The sequence below is a fragment of the Liolophura sinensis genome, chromosome 9 (assembly GCF_032854445.1).
Source record: "Liolophura sinensis isolate JHLJ2023 chromosome 9, CUHK_Ljap_v2, whole genome shotgun sequence".
Taxonomy (NCBI): domain Eukaryota; kingdom Metazoa; phylum Mollusca; class Polyplacophora; order Chitonida; family Chitonidae; genus Liolophura; species Liolophura sinensis.
Genome location: NC_088303.1, coordinates 28,126,441 through 28,143,831, shown reverse-complemented (window position 1 = coordinate 28,143,831; position 17,391 = coordinate 28,126,441). Strand labels below are relative to the sequence as shown.

The 17,391-nt window shown below is 38.3% G+C and overlaps 1 protein-coding gene across 1 annotated transcript in view; it reads left to right on the top strand.

The window, feature by feature from the left end:
* The first annotated feature begins 9,985 nt into the window (after positions 1-9,985).
* Positions 9,986-17,391, top strand: part of LOC135475225 (enhancer of mRNA-decapping protein 4-like) — a 30,802-nt gene continuing 23,396 nt past the window's right edge. Inside the window, exons 1-5 of the mRNA XM_064755038.1 lie at positions 9,986-10,179; positions 12,070-12,127; positions 12,825-12,914; positions 14,129-14,240; positions 15,046-15,151. Coding sequence (XP_064611108.1) covers positions 10,089-10,179; positions 12,070-12,127; positions 12,825-12,914; positions 14,129-14,240; positions 15,046-15,151 — 457 coding nt within the window. The 5' untranslated portion in view covers positions 9,986-10,088. The remainder of the gene's footprint in view (positions 10,180-12,069; positions 12,128-12,824; positions 12,915-14,128; positions 14,241-15,045; positions 15,152-17,391) is intronic.

Sequence of the window (17,391 nt, the reverse complement as noted above, 5' to 3'; positions counted from 1 at the left end):
TACCTGGGATTATTCACGAAATTTAATGATGTCTCCTTGTTCCGGGATGGGGTTGTGTGTTGTAAGGAGGAACTAGAGGTCTGTAATGGCCTGTAAACACACAAACATAGCGCTTTATTACCCCACCGCATCAACAAATACAGCAACGTCTACGAATATAGTTCGATAGAGCGATGGCGTCATCCAATTAGAGTTTTCGTTTTTACTTTGATGGAAAATGGACAAATGAAAATAATAAAATATGTTCAAAAACCATGCCTTTTGATATTGTTCTGTTATGTGCTTCCATACATTCAAAACAATATGACTAATTCCATACTATTCTAAGATCGTTACTAGCATTACAAAAACATATAGGCTACGGCATTTAGGTAGCATAGGTATGATGTGTAGGCCTACGGGTTTCCGTAGATTTTTAATACGTCAGGTTTGCCATATATTGGAGTTGTGAGTTTCATTTACTCTATAATAAATACTATGTTTAAGAAATATTACTACTCTGCTAATGGAAATTGTTTCGTATAGGTTACAAGAAAATATTTTCTGTCAAAATAAAAAGTTATGGTTGGTCCACTCTACATTTAGGCTTTGTGCAGTTAACGCGCGCGACATGTGAACACGCTAGTAGATAGCTGGATTTCTACACTTACATCATCTGAAAATCTCCATTACTCATCACTTAAACTTGAAACAAGATTCATCAAAATACGTTTTGCAATATTGTTAAAAAATAATTCAAGGTGTACATTACCTGTAAATAGACAAACAAGCCGTTTTATTTCCCCCACCGCATCTGCAAATGCAGCGACCGCTACAGACATAGTTTTCTCGACCGATGACGTCATCCCAGTTGCCTATTAAAATTACTACTTACACAACATTTATGGACACGGACTAAAGTGAAAACAGATATCCCGTTACTTGCGGCGTTTGTATGCACCAGACATGACCTAACACTAAAATGAAGCTTCCCCTATATAAACTTTGGTAATTACACAAATGTAACTCTCCCAGAGTGCTCAAAATAAAACAAAAAAGTTGTCGGAAATAATATGCCTATTTTTGTAACGGGTTGGCAGGGGGAATAAATCTAGGGGTGTAAACAATGGATTCAGAGTCACTTCCCCTGAACTCATTTACTGTAAGTGTATCCCTATATGTCACAATGGCTTTCAAAAATATCTTTTTTAATAATGAGTGAGAACATAATTTAAGCATTGTACGGTTTTAACATGAGTTATCTTTACTAACTATGGCATCTATACTAACAAACTAGAGTTTTTGTCCATAAGACTTGGGGCGTTGATGAACTTGTTTAAAACGTGCTCGTTTCTGTGTCTATCTTCTGCTGAACACATGATAGGAATTTGACATTTAGAGCTACAACCTTTGGTTTGTCCTCAACATTTGGAGCTCTTAAAAGTTAAAGGACACCATTTCAGACATCGTGGCGATATGATAATTCAAAATCTAACTTGGCAAACCCCAAAGAATCCATGTTCACATGAGGGAAAGTTCGTCAGTAGCCTGCCAAAGGTCGGTTGTCCGATTTCATCTATCCATAAAACTTAACACCATTAAGTATATAAGTAAAGTAAGTCTGGAATAAGTAAAACAAAATCTTGCATGGTGATAAGCAACAATCAAATAAATAAATAATGATAAGTTTATCTCTTATGGAATAAACACGATTAATTCCTTGTGTGGCGGCCGGGTGTTTGTTGTTATTTACTCAAGGTCACTAGAGTTATCGCCCTTTAATCTGCACAATCACTACGTGGCGATGCAATATAGGTCAAACGGCCTCTTTCCAAAATTCATGCAAGCCGTTCAGTTCGACGAAAAATTAGTTTGTAAAAAATTGTGTTCTTGAGCAGTCTGGGATTGTTTTTTTCGCACATAAAGGTGGCTTTGTGGTTAGATTAATTGTTGCTGTCTTCGTTAGTTCTCACTGTGTTTTTTTATTTGGTAGATCACGGCGATCCCGTACACGAGTAGGGCAGTCACGTCACGCCGCCCACCCACCTCGACACGACGCCATGCTGCTTTGCGTGCGGTCTGGGTCACGACCCCTCCTGGGATTCCCATAACCTTTCCTGCCCATGACCTCCCAATAGCGGGGCAAACCTCTGCCGTACCGGGCACAGGTGAGTTTCGAAACACAAATCCTGTTCATATAACATCTTCAATGTTTCCTTCACTTGATCCACCTAATACACTTAACTAGTGAGTATATGTGACTCTACACACGTCCCTGTGTTCCTGCGCGAAAAAATTTGGCGCAGCGAATACATCGAATTGGGTTTGTTACAGAAAGGCGATCAAGAACTGAGGTACACGTTAGAGTTGCATCGGTGCAGGTTAATAGTAGTGGACAATTCGAAATGAAACCTCGCCCATCCATGTCAAAACTTGACTCTATTGGAGCCTGGACTTTCATTTTTTTAATATTTTAATTTTAATATTTTCCAGCGTTTACTTGCCCAGATTTCACCATAAAATCTAGGAAATTCTGAAATACATGCACACTATTCGGACGGCAGTTAGTCGGTTGAGAGAGGAAGCTTATAGGCTGTATAATGAACAGTCCAGAATCCGCCAGGCAAGACATCCTAATAATTCGTGAGATACTATTAATGCAGAACTCTGGCTAACGTTTATGATCCCATCTCAACGCTTTTCGTTAATTACTGAACACAAAAATGCGACTTAACCAAAGACCCAACCAACTGTTTCAATTCGCAAAAAGTCCAGTTAAAGTAGACATTCTACAGAATAGGCTAAGGAACTACCCACTTTTCGGTATCAAACAAGAGTTACTTCAAGACTTCAGATGTGGTTTCAGTTTGTGTTACACAGGGCCTGGAAACCCCAGGGAATCACTTAACGTAAAGTCGGCAAGGAAAAATCCAGATCTAGTTATAAAAAAAAGTGAAGAAACAAAAATTGGAAGAATAGCTGGCCCATTTATGGATCAACCCATAAGCACCCTTCGAATTTCCCCCTTGGCCTTGTTGAAAAGAAAGAACCTGGTAAATTTTAGATGATCCATCACATATTAACAGGGGGGTTCAGTCAGTGATTTTATAGATCCTAAACTCTAAACTTTGTACACAAAATTTGATAGAGCCCTGGACATTATTCAAGAGCTAGGAGTTGGTTGTATCTTGGCTAAGGCAGATGCTGATAGACCTTACAATGGGATTAACTTGACCTAACCATTTTGTACGGATTAACACTGGGGTTAAGGATGATCTCTCTATGTGGCTACGATTTTTTTAGGAATTTTAATGGTAAGTGTACTTTCAGCGACAGATTTTGATTGACATCTGATCAGTTACAACTTTTAACAGTTAGCGCGGGTCTCAGGGGTGTTGGTCTTCTGAATGTTGGAAATCCCAAACATCCAAATCTTAACGAGTGATAAGCTTAGTTCGGCATTTGTGTTGGGGTGTCTTCACCTCAATTTAACAGTAAAGGGTATTTGTGGGAGGAATAACCAGATTGCTGATGTTTTATCCGGTTCCCAGTGGTCCCGATTTCGCAGTCTGGTATCGGGGACGGATGTACAGTGTGTCCCGTAGGGTGGCGATCAGTACCCACGGGGATTCAATCACCATGAGATAATAACGTACTTTTAGTAATAAAAGCCATGGCCTATTCTCTCCAATACATCTGATTGTTAACTTGGTTATTTAGTAAAAGGACCCGCATATATAATTAATTAATAATGATATTCTCTGAATGGATTTCATATATTTACTGTTAAGCAACTTAACCAAAGTTTTCTTTGCTCTCTATTTTTCTTACTCTATATGTTTGAATCTCTCCTCAAAAAACTTCTGATTGCACTCAGGATCAATTGTAAATTGTAAAAATTGTTTACCTTTCTTTATTACAGGTTACTTTGATCCAGAGTTCGCCATGCTCACCCTGGCTTGGTATCTGTATGTTTTTCTCAAGTTGAAACCAGTGAAAGGTACTTCTGAATGAAAACCCGTTTTACTATACATGCATTGCTAATATAGATCTGCCACATGGTCTCAAGTGTATACATGAAGGACACTTAACTCCGGTCTTGCGTGGTATGTTCAGCCAGCAAGCTGTGGATGGTCTTGGGTTTTTCCCCCGAGCTCTGCCCGCTTTCCTCCCACGATAATCCTGGCCACCATCGTATAAGTGAAATAATCTTGGGTAGGTGTAAACACCAATCAAATAAATAAATAAAAACACGAAGGACACAAAACGATTAAGACGATTAAGTAAACTGGATTGTGTCATTTTTCTAAGGTTTAGTTTTGATTATTTTCATTGTGATTTATTACTAGGCTCGCAGTATTAAGAGTTTTGTGCTATTCAGTGCTTAGTTCATTTGAAAATTGCTGTTCTCTCCCTACTCTCATTGTGGGGCCTTGATGGCAACAGACCTCTATATAGGGTATATAGACGGTGCTTGTGGGACCATTTGTGAAGTTTTACATTCGTTGAAACCATCGTCTACCACCAATATGGCGTGGATGTTTAATTGTAAACGTCACAGGCGGGGGAAGTGTATCATTAACTTGCCTAAAGTCATTGGTTTATTCCAGGCACTCAGCTTTTGACATCATCAATAAAACTGACCATCGTACAAGGGAATAATTCCTCAGTTTGGCGTTTTGCAACTATCAAATAAATCAAAGAGTTCAATTTTAATTTCTTTTCCAGAAAAGCCATTACGAAGAAAATATTTAAAAGTGATATCGCTTCGAGGAAAAGGGGAAAAAAGTAAGTGGCAATTTTTCTGATGTGATTTTTTTAAACACGGTGCTCTTGAATGTTTCACTTATATAGCGGCTTTCAGGTTTATGTCTCAGGAAGAAGTGCGCGGAGTAGGTCACTACCCTTCGTCAGACATCCGATAAATCTTCTGACCTAAACACCCGAAGTAGCGAGAGCTGGATTTGAGCCTGCGACAAGCAAGCACTGACATTGGCAGCGAATCTCCTGAGCCAGCAAGGTCTTTCATTTCGGTAAGTAAAGTACGGTAGTAAAGTAAAACCGGGAATACACTGTCTTAAATGTGGTCTTCTGTGACTTTTTTTTTTTGGTTCCCTTAAGTCTATATTGAAACGTTTACCAAACGCATAGCTAACCTTTTGTATACTATAGCGATAAATCGGAGCTTTAGCATATAATTAGGCCTAATGCATGTTTTCTATTCCAGAAAAGCGCATCTTCGAGTGGCAAGAATCCCCTGCCAAGAAAACATAAGTTCTTCTTGGAGACCAAGCATTGACCATCTTTTAGATTTGACTTTATTGGTATCCATAACATTGTCAACATCAGAAATGTAGGCCTATAATAATATTCATTGGCTACTGTTTTACATAAATTCACACATATATTATTAACCAATATTTTAGCCGTGTTGCCTTTATATATTGTAGGTCCGTAACAACAACTTCTGCAGGGCTTTGTTGCTCAAACCACCTGTCTACGATGGGAAAATATTTATCAGACATGTAAGGAATAGGTGAGTCTTCCTCGTGTGTATTGTACCACAGTTGTGTATGCAACCACATGCATACAAACACGTAACTTCCAAAACATCTGTCCTTTGATTGGTCGCAGATAGATTCCATCATTTAAGGCCTCGATTTTCACATTTGAATTTTATAAAATGAAAATCTGTAATAGGTTTTATATATATAAAAAAATATAACAAAAATCATTGCTGAATGATATATTTTTAAATCTCGTATTATAGAATAGCTTAATGGAAAATAATACAGAGCCTTTGCACGGACTATATATGTTTAGTCAACACAAAAATAACTCACTGATCAACGTTAAAAACATGTTTTGTCTACGCCATGTCTTTTTTCCGTGTAAGGGAAACGCACGGAGTGAGCGACTCCATCAAGTTCTGTTGGGGCCAGCGGCCACGACGTTTGAGGCGATCCGGCTCGCCCTGGGGGTCACATTCCCGACACTAAACATTCCGGCGTCAGCTCTGGCCTGGTCGTCCAGGGTCGACCCGTACGGGAACCCGGAGTTTCTGGGAGTCCGGTCCCAGGACATCCGGTTGATGTGGTGCTGGATCCTAGACAAGGCATCAACATTGATGTACAGCGTCTTGGTCCAGCACGCGGCAGCCTGGAAGTGGTTTATTAGTACTATCAGGTGACCTACAGGGGCGTGGTTTGTACCTGGGAAGGGTGTATGTTTTCAACAAACTTTCGATAGCCACATTTTTTGTAAAATTTCACAGTTCAACGCACAGAAAATCCCTTGGGTAAATAATCAACCGGTTCTCAAAAATCATTTTTAAATAGCCTATACAATTGTGGAGTAATTTATTGTCATAATCCATACCCTTTCAATTAGCCAGTTTGTCACCATGTTAAATTACTTCTGCAAGAAAAAAAAAGAAGAAAACAGAATTAAATCAACACAAAGAATGCACTTTCTTTCGTTTCGATATAGATTTATAAAAGCCTAGCACTGAGATGTTGCGGCTTTAAGACGAACTTGTATGGCTGGTTTCCGAATAAGACCGTCTGCGCTGTAGCACATTTTTCCGACCTCGGAAACCTGCTCGGGTTGACAGCGAGTCGGATTCGTGGATAATCGTCACTAGCCCTGGAATACACACAATCAATGGAGAATACTGAGCCTCCGGTCACACTTCCATATGCACTTTTCCTACATTTTCGTTCTGCTGTCTTCAGTCTTGGGAAATAAACTCATGATGTTGTTACAAACGATGTCTGTCTTTGCTCCTTTTTATACAAGGAAAGATTGAATTGATTGATTGACCATACTCAGCCTGGAACCAGATCACAGATCGAGGGTGGAGATGAATTATATATGTATTTACATTCAGGAAGTTCTTTTTTAAACACTTCTTTATATATATTTACGTACATGTACTTGATTGTGCTAAATGGCGAAATTTTCACTGACGTGCATCACGGTCCGGCAACTAAGATTTATGGATGAAGAAATCGGAGTGCTCGCAGAAAACCACCGCCCTTGACAGGGCACCCAAAAAACCCCATCCAATTTAAAGCCGGATTTGGATCAGCAAGAGATGGATTTGAACAAGCGATCTCATTGGCAAAGGCCTGATAATAGCACGTACGAGTCAGCGCATTAACGCAATAAGAGAGAGCCAGGGCCTCTGGCAGCTGTGGTTCTCACCACACAACATCACCATACCTGAATATGAAGACGTGTCATTTTGAGGGCTATGCGGGTATTGATTGTTTTAAACAATTTTTACCCGAACACCTGGCGCATTTTAATATATTTATTTATTTATTTATTTCATTGGCGTGTTACGCCGTTCTCAAGAATATTTCACTTATGTGACGGCGGCCAGTATTATGGTTGGAGGAAATCGGGCAGAGCCCGGGGGAAACCCACGACCATCCGCAGGTTGCCGCAAGACCTTCCTGCGTACGGCTGGAGAGGAAGCCAGCATGACCTGGTCATGAACTCACAGCAATCGCATTGGTGGAAGGCTATTGGGTCACTGCGCCGCGCTGGTGTGCTAACCCCCTCGGCCACCGAGGCCCCATCATTTTAATAAGAAACCCTGGAGGAAGTTTTTCATAGGTTTTTATGGATACATTCGTGTAATAAATACTAAAGGCACAGAAAACAATAAAGTGAAGCATGTATCAGCTGAAAGTCCATTAAAAACTGTCCGGGTAAAAAGTTGGTTTTATTTATTATTTTTTGTTACAATTTGTTTAACCTAGTAAAAAGCATTTGAATATGTTATTCTATCCTAGGCTTTCTGGCCACAATGTGACCAGTGAAATCACATAAGGTTTTTGCTACTTAACACACATTAAGCGTACTCAAGGATATTTCACTTACGCGACGGCGGTCAGCATTATGGTGGGAGGAAACCGGGCAGAGCCCGGACGAAACCCACGGCCATACGCAGGTTGCTGTCAGACCTTCCCACATACGGCCTGAGAGGAAGGCTACATGAGTTGGAAAAAAGAAGTATAGATGTAACATAATTTATACCGTCTATGACACGACAGACCACCGTAAAATCTGATCTTTTAACAAAATTTAATTCAGTTAGAAAAATTCTGAAAAAAATATTAAATTCAACTACTTTCCTGAACAGTTTTTAATGGTCTTTCATATACTTCAGTTTAGAGTGGTCTTTGCCTTTAAACGTTTAACTGTGTTTTCACAGATGGATGTATCTGAACAGATGTCCAGATCTAACCTGTGGTCACCTCTGGTTAGATATATCTACGTGCATGCAAAACAACTGCAGTTGTTGTTAGCGCAGGAAGCTATACATATTTACTTAGTGGATACAGAAAGAAACTGGCAAACACAGATATAGAGAAATGTAAAGTGTAAAGTATGGCCTGTGAAACCGACTGACTAACCCACCGATTGACTGACTGATGACTGACTTACTTACCGACAGGCGTAAAGGCTGACGGACAGGCTGATCGATCGACAGATCAACCGACTGGTCGACCTATACTGACCAACAGAAGGACGGGCGGGCCGACGAACAGATATACTGATGGAGGGACGGACGAATGGATGAACGGATGGGCAGAGGGGTGGAGTTGCATTGACCAACTGACTTAACGACATACTGACAGACAGTAGAACAGATTGATCGATCAACCTATCAACGAAACAAAATTTAAGTTATGTAAAACTAGCAAGTTTACAGTCTACAAAACATAGCGAACCCATCAGCCAGAAATCACAAAAGAATTTGTAATATCATGACCGGTATGAAGGGCCTTAAAGCAGAGGAAAACATAAAAATGATCCCAATATCAGATGAAAGAGCGTGAAAACTTTTTTGCAAATATGGCCTTTAATATCTTTTTTTTTTTTTTTTTTTTTGATTTTTCCTTTCAGGAGAAAAGGATATTTGAAAGTATTTTTGTATGATGGGTGATTGGGACCACTTTTTGGTATATATCGTCTTACCAAAAGTAGTGTTCTAAAAATAAGGCTGTGGTGCACGTCTAATAAATTTATTAGACTGTAAATGTGTTGATTATATCCAAACACATGCATTTGATCTGAATTATGATACTTGTGCATTAATTTATTTAAAAATATAAACATGATCAAAGCCCATGGTCAACAAAATTGCTAGTTGAAAAGACCAAATTCTAGTGCAAATATATTTATTAAACATGTGTTACATCCTCGTTTGTGTCATCATTACACAAAGACAATGTATACCAAGACATGGCCCCAAGTACCCACCATACAAAAATTATTTTCATGTATACTTTTCTCTTTAAAGAAAAATCGAACAAGATATTTAATATAAACACTAGAGCTACATATATGGAGCACGACTCCCAACATAGAATTCAAACATTTGATTTTATAGATTTATAAAAATCTATAAAAAAAAAACTAATAATGATAATAAATAATTTAAAGCAAGTACTTTACAAGGAGTTTATAGTACCCATCTGGTGAGTCTTACTAGTGCTTAGCTTTCAAGTTAATGGTTTCCGCACGCGAGCCGGTTTAAACAGTAGAACAAGAAAACAACTGGGCACTTTAAATGGCTACAATATCACTGCTATCTATTGTTGCTGTTTTGTATTAAACATTTTTCCACGTACCGTCAGTAGACTTTCCGGTGGAATAAAGGATCAGCGAGAGATTGTGTTTCGATGGCCAATTTGTGTACAAACAGGAACGACAACTCTGGATTAACTTTATGTCTTGCAAACCCAGAGGATCTGAAATTTTGCGAGACTATGCTTAAGCAAATAAATGTAAAAAATTTTCTGTTTTGTTAACTAATGACATGGTTTTCCTTGAAACATTTGAGGACCTCAATTTTTACGTATTCCTATTTTTGTGTCTGTTTATTTATCAATTCTCGTGCCAATGAGATTTTTCTGAACGCCGCCATATTTGACCGAGAATATGTAGCATGGTCGTCGTTTTTACCGCGTGAAAAATCATCTGTCAGATTCTGTGTTGACTGTTTTGGCTCTTGAGCCGCACCAAGTGATTGACTAGTCATTATCTCTATTTTGAGGAGGTATTTTTTAACTGTTTTACCCGTGATTGTTGGGATGGATGCCCACCAAAGCGCTTCGTCGTCCCTGAACAGTTCAGATGCAAGTCAGCTCCTGAAAGAGTTGCTAAATGTTGGCAAATCAACAGGTGAATTAACGCATTAACATAAGATAGTGAAAGTGTTCAAGCTGTTGGGTTAAACTCTAGAATTCTGTCAGTAATAACATGACCAAATTGCACAGTTGTGGCTGCATATCAAGAAACACAGGTCAGCTGTGAGCAATGGACATCACTGGAAGCAAATGCAGATAATGAAAGTAAATGGAAACAAATGAAAGTAAAAGAACACAAACGAAAACAAGTAGTCGATGTCAGAAAGGAAGGCGATGAGCTAATAACAATGCTAGTCCATCTAGATGTACACAGTATGCTATTTTAAAATTCTGACATTCATCGTAACACCTAGGAGGTATAGGGTCTATGTGAGAAACATGTTCCAGTGAGTTCTGTGTTGGGGGTGCTAGCGCATATGCAGGAAGTTGGGGTTAGAACCCTGGACCTACACGATCTTCGCGCACGAGCGTTGGGCGAATGGAGTGTTTTCTGACCCCAACTTCCAGTATGTGCGCCAGGTTTAACAGGGCATTACCCTGTCTGCTTTATCGCTGTGGAGACCAGTAGCTTTTGACACCCGTTGTGATAGGTACTCAACACCCAGTCATCCGTCACTTGCTCACAACTAAGGCCCCATGTACAGGCGGCGAATAATGAAAATAGGAAAACAAGATGTCAGACTACTTTGATTCACTTGTCGTAGCAGATGAAACTGGTCTGATTTGTTTTCATTTCAACAAAATTATAGCCAAAGGTGTTATCCTTGTTCTTGTCCATACTATTCAAAAAAATATTTATCATGCTGAATGAGTGCTTGGTTGCTGATTAAGAAGTCACCAACTTATGCCTGACTTATTTCTGATATTGCCCGTCCCAGTGCATGTATGCCTTTGTATATGGCCTTTTGGAATTTCACCCGCAATGTTTCTAGTAATCTTAAAAACAATAGGAAGCTGTGTGCATATAGAGCATGTATATGACATATCAATGCGCAACTATGTCAACGATGCTTTTATGAAATATCGGAATGTGTTCACGAAATGAAACTTGATTGCCACATGTGCTCATGCAGTTAAGTATTACCCAGTTCTTATTTTTACAAACGGTACACCATTAGTTGTACATAAATGTGATTTTATGGAACTCCAACATGACCAGTTTTGGATATTTTTGAATAAGGTCCATGTATTTCAAATAGACAATTTTCTCAATTCTCAATTGTTTTTTAAAAAATTGAGCTCAGGGGCGTGTAACCCATTAGCACCAGGTAAGTGGCACAAACTAATGCTAACTGTAAAACATAACTTTATCATACTAAGCACAGAAGACACAGACCATTATATCTATCCAGCATGCTTGGTTGTACTGCTGTATGTGAACTCTATGCAGAAAGAAACTAGCCAAGGTCAGAATTGGCGTTCCACCTATTTTAGAAATCAGTTTCTCCATTGTTTTAAACTTATTTGTACTTTGTTGTGTCCTGCAATTGTTGCACCACCAGTAGTTTGTCAGAATTATCCAAAGTGTAGATCCACGAACCTCGGGTTAGCCATCTACTCATCCACCTGTCCAAGCAGAGCGGTGAAATAGAAAACTGGTGCAATTAGGACACCCTGTTTTCTGCACTTTTAACATGGAAGAGATAGGAGAAAATGAAATCTGGAAACCTGCTCTAACAAAATGGCCTCCAAAAGTGATGTTTGGATACCCTCTTTCACATTTCAGGCTAACCCTCTGTCCACGAAGGACAAAAACCATATTTAAAGTCTTTGACCTTGACCTTTGTTGTAAAGACATTAACATCTATATCACAAAGGGTCATAGCCTTGCTTGATGTAGAAACTAGTCAGGAAGTGGAAATACGTGTATCAGTACGTGTATTGATTAGGCAGAATGTGGAACAATATTTTTTTCTGTTTGCAGGATCCTCCCTAAGCAGTCTCCATGGAGCAACAAAGAATGGAAATTTCAATTTGAACAGGTGTTATTTTTATATATTTTATTCAAGAATTAAAGATAAAAATGCTCTAAATTATATTATCTCTATGCCAGGTACATTACTAAGATATAGATAACTTTTTGCTTGAGTTAAATATGTAAATATGATATTTTTGAGGCATGAAACTACAAGAAGCAGGACCTCCCCTGTTCAAGTATGCAGCATGTAGGCTATTTCAAGCCATTGAGAACTATTTTCTAGGTAGGAGAATGTATAAAGCATGACAGCAGTGAAACTCACGGAAAAGTTGAGACGTGTGATATAGTCAGCTTTTTTGAACTAAGGTGGAATTCGCATATACATAGTCGTAGAAGCTATCTGTTGTACATTTGGGAAGGTAAAGTTGTCCTGAAGGTAGGTCTTAATCTAGCTTATGCCACCTCAACTTTCAAACGTGCTGTTAGTCATTTCTTTAGAGGTCCCACCTAACGGCAGGGCCACCATAAAAATGGGACCTGAAGGGAGGTATTAAGTTGGGTGATTCCTTTGTTGAATTCGAAACTCTCAGTCAGTGATGTGTGAATACTGATCTTAAAAGCTGTGTCAGATGAGTAGCAAACAAAGTGTGGGAATTTGGAAGGGGGTGGGGGGGGGGGCAGAGGAGGAGGAGATAGATCTTATGCCAAACTGAGATAGTAATAGTGGTGATATTCTGCATATTTTGTGTTTGTTTTGCTAGCTCCCATGAGGGATCAGGTGATGCTTCCAGTGCACAGACACTCACTGAGCTGATGAAGACTATGTACAACTCTGTACCCAGACAACAGATGTAGGTCATCAAGTTTTCTTCTTTCCTTTCAAGCCTTTCTGATAAAGTATGTATGTATGTATGTATGTATGTATGTATGTTAATTATGCAGTTTATCTATATGTAGATGTAAACAGAATTTTCTTAAAGGCAAAGACCACTCTAAAATGAAGTATTATTCATATGAAAGACCTTGAAAAACTGTCCAGGAAAACAGTTGAATTTATAGTTTTTAGAAGTGTTAAATTGTATTAAAAGATTCTACAGTGGTATGTTGTGACCCAGAAAGTATCCGTTACATTACATCTATACATTTTGAATGATGAAATGTAGCAGTCTAATGTGTGTTAAGTAGCAAAAACCTTATGTAATGTCACCCTTGGGCCATGATGGAATAAAATATTCAAATGCATTTTCCTGGGTTAAACAAGTTTTAAAAAAGAAGATAAATCCAACAATATTCCTGAGCTGTTTTAATGGTCTTTCATCTGATACATACTTTACTTCAGAGTGGTCTTTGCCTTTAAATTAAATTTTGTGCTAATGGAAGGTTGATTTTTTTATTTTCAAGTAGCTGATTTGTTTGATGTTTGGATTTGAAAGTTTCAGCTTCATAGTTTCAGAGTTTCGTTTGATCATTCTGTTACTCTATGGGGCTGAATTTTGTGACAATTTATTATGCTTGTCAGTTACATGTGATCAGAAAATGTTTTTCCTTTGTGAACTGATCTCTCTCTTGTGTGTATAAAATAAGAAGTTATTGAAAAATTAAACAAAGACATATTCTCAGAAGTTACTTATTTATTTGATTGGTGTTTTACGCCGTACTCAAGAATCTTTCACTTATATGATGGCAGCCAGTATTATGGTGGGTGGAAAGCGGGCAGAGCCTGGGGGAAACCCGCGAACATCCGCAGGTTGCTGTCAGACCATAGTCTCAGAAGGATTTAAGACATACAATCTAATTTGATATCAGTGTATATAGCATAATTATATATTACAGTTTAATTTGAATTTTTACTCTTCATATGTCTGTAAGAAGTTTCATAACAATGTCTCCTTTTTGACCAATAGTTAATAGTTTCAGGTGAATCTGTTGTTTTCCTTGTAAATACCTCTTGGTGTGACAAAATGATACCGTGATCTGGTATAATGGGAGATAACTGCGGCAAGTGAGTCTGGCCAGCTGTAATATTTATAACAGTGTCTCATCTCCAGCTCTTGGTACTTTGCAGCTTGCTGACAGGAGACGACAATGTGAACAGTTTCAGTGTGTATGGAAAGGAGGTGGATATCGTAGCTAGTAGTACAAGTAATGTCAGCCATTCCTCTGCTGGAAGCAATAAGGTAACTCTTTACTTTGAAATATTGTAACCCTGCTCCCTAGGAGGACAGAGGAGGAAGCAGGTGAACTTTTATTCATCAACAATGCTATTTCTGTATTTGTACAAAGTCCTCTTCTGTGTTCTTCATTTGTCTCAGTTGTTAAGTTTGAATCAGAAATGTCATACTAAAATAATTCAGTTCTGAAATCTGTTCTAATTATTGAAGTATTGAAGTGCATTGTTGGCTAATATTAATCTAATATATATACCTAAATAGACAGTATGCATGGATTGTAAACCAAGAACCACTTACCAGTCAAAAATGTATTCATATAGGTGCGCCACAATATCCTAAACAACAATTGTAAATCTGTTCTCTTAGGGGCATGTAAGAGGGACTTGGGAAACACAGGGAAAGCCAGTTAACAACTGCTGTATTTCGCTTGAAGTTTAGCTTTCAAAAGGACATATTTTGTTTAACTCTGAGCAATTCATCCACATTATTATAGAGAGAGTTTTTTTGTGAAGTTTGATTAATTTCATATCAGACAAACTTACATGTTACCAAAATACCAAAAGTATTATTTTAAAGCCTTTACATGATTTCGAATTTTTACAAGCCAAACTAAAAATTATTTGTTAAATTGAAAATGAGTTTTTCTTACAGAAAATCTCTGACAAACGAGAAAGCAAAATGAAAAAATCAGACATGATAGAAACGTACAAAGATTCGCTTTGTGCTGTGTCTTGACTGGATAATAGATATCAACTAATTAAACAGTTTTGATGTTATTTTGATTTTTGTACAATTCACTGCACCTTTTCAGGTGAAGATCGTGCCTGTGGTGAACTATGACTGGGAACACCGGCGCTACGTGGGCAGCCTAGTGACCACTCACAGAGCCAGTGAATACGTGGCTTATGTTCTCAAAGGTGAGCACTCATAGCTGGTATGCATGCACAGTTATATGACATTATTTGATTGATTGATTTATTTATTTGTTTTTTGTGTTTTGCATCATACCAACGAATATTAAACTTATATTACGGCGGCCAGCATCATGGTAGGAAACCGGGTACAGCCCGTGGGAAATCCACGGCCATGCGCAGGTTGCTGGAAGGCCTTCTCATGTACGGCCAGTATTTGACTTGAAGTGTATCTTATAATTGTAATATTTTGTATATATATGTAGAAATGATATTACAGAGATGAGAATTTTCTGCGGATTCATGGAATCCATTTTTTCTGCCAAAGAGACTCTTGAGTTTTGTTTGAATTTGTAAATAAAATTGAGCAGACCGAAGCGTGCTAAGGGCTTGATCCAGTAACAGTGCTTTACTACTTCCTTTCGCAAAAGACTTCTTTACCTGAGACGCATATCCCTCCATATCACCAGTGTTACATTCAGAATGAAGAAGACAAGTCCAGATGAACAGTGGAGGTGCTTTACTGAATAGAACTGGCTGACTGCCGTGCGATAGCATAAAACAAACTCGACGTAACACATGCGCGTCACTGTATAACGCAACAAGCAGTAACTGAGAAGCTTTGAAATGATTGGGCATTGGGAACAGGGTGTATGCCAACCATTTTACAGCATCCTGAGCTTTTACAGCATCCTGACAGCGTGCAACTGTATCTACGTGTGCACATTAGCCTGGCAAATTTTTCGAAAAAAAAAGACGTAAACCATACTCATTTAAGAGATAAAGAGGCAGGGATTAAAAATTGCTTTATGTGGCTTTCTTCACACAATGTATCAATGTGAAATACAAAATATACCCTCTGAAATGGTGTCTCAGTACATCTTACCATATTCAAAACATTAAAAATTTCTATTCACGCCCCAGGCCTTTATTTTTTAATTTTTATCAGAATCAAAATGGATTCCCACAGATGCGCTTTGCTGAAATTCGCCAAAATCTTGGTCAACTTTAGTACCACAAAGTATGCAGTTATTCCAAGCTTTAATATGTGGTGTACAAATGTTTGGGTATTCCCAGTGACATAAATATCAAAATACACGGGTAGAAATAAGCCCCACAAATCAAAAGGCCAGCAGCTTGGCTTGGAAATCAACTGGCCTTACCTGAATTTGTTAGGCCCTTCATGATGAAAAAAAAAAAAAAGCACCACACCAATAAGTTTTAACATTGTAGGTTGATCTGAGATATGTATACAGTGTATTACTATTATTATCTTTGTAATTTACACAATTACTGGCTACTGATGACACGAATAATGATTTTTTTAAGAAGTGTCATTTGACAATAGCATGCGCAATAAACTTTTTTCTTTAGTTCCAAAACTCCAGTGTAGATGCAATTAAATTTACCAGCAAACTGTTTGAAGTCATCCAGATTCCCTCTGCTTTTGTTGTTTCATTGCTGCTTAATAGCCAACAAATATTTTTTAAAAATGTCTTCATGCACCCCTTTCCATAGCTCTGTGTTCATGTCATTGCAATCTTCTCATTAGTTTTGGATATATTTTGGTTTTATTCGTCCTCTGTAGCCTGTCAGTACCGTAGCCAGTGTTGTAACTGTCAATCGTCTCTTGCATTGTTGTACACAACCGACATTTCAGACAATTTGTTACAAGTTCACTCATTGGTCCACAGCAGGGACAAAGCCAATGGGATAGCCTGTATCATATCAGTATTCACAAGAAATCAGCACGTGTTGTTATGTACTTTATTTCACTTTTGCCGGCATGCCAGCATGCCAGTTGATGAAACTAAAGACAAATAAACTCCCACTTTGTTTACCCACCATGACCTAATTCACCAGACTTTGTGTACACATTTAAAGCCCTTATTTTCCCTCCCTGCTGTTAAAATTTAGCCTGCTCTGCTGGACTTTCTTATCCCAACTCTCGCCAGCACGGCAAAGATTTCACTATCAGCACGCCAGCAGATATTTCGACCCCTGCTGTATTTCATTATTTGTCAGTTTATGATACAGAATTTGTTTGCAATGTATGGTAAACCAACGGTTAGATGATTCATTTCAAAATTTTTGCACAATTTATTTTGATCTCTTTCATCAGTATAGAGCTTGTAGTGTTTATATGTTTTCAAAGTTATCATGACGAACAACAACGATGCCCATTCGAAATAACTATAATAATAAGTAAAAAAAGTCGAACAAAATGCGCATTATGGCAATGTTTA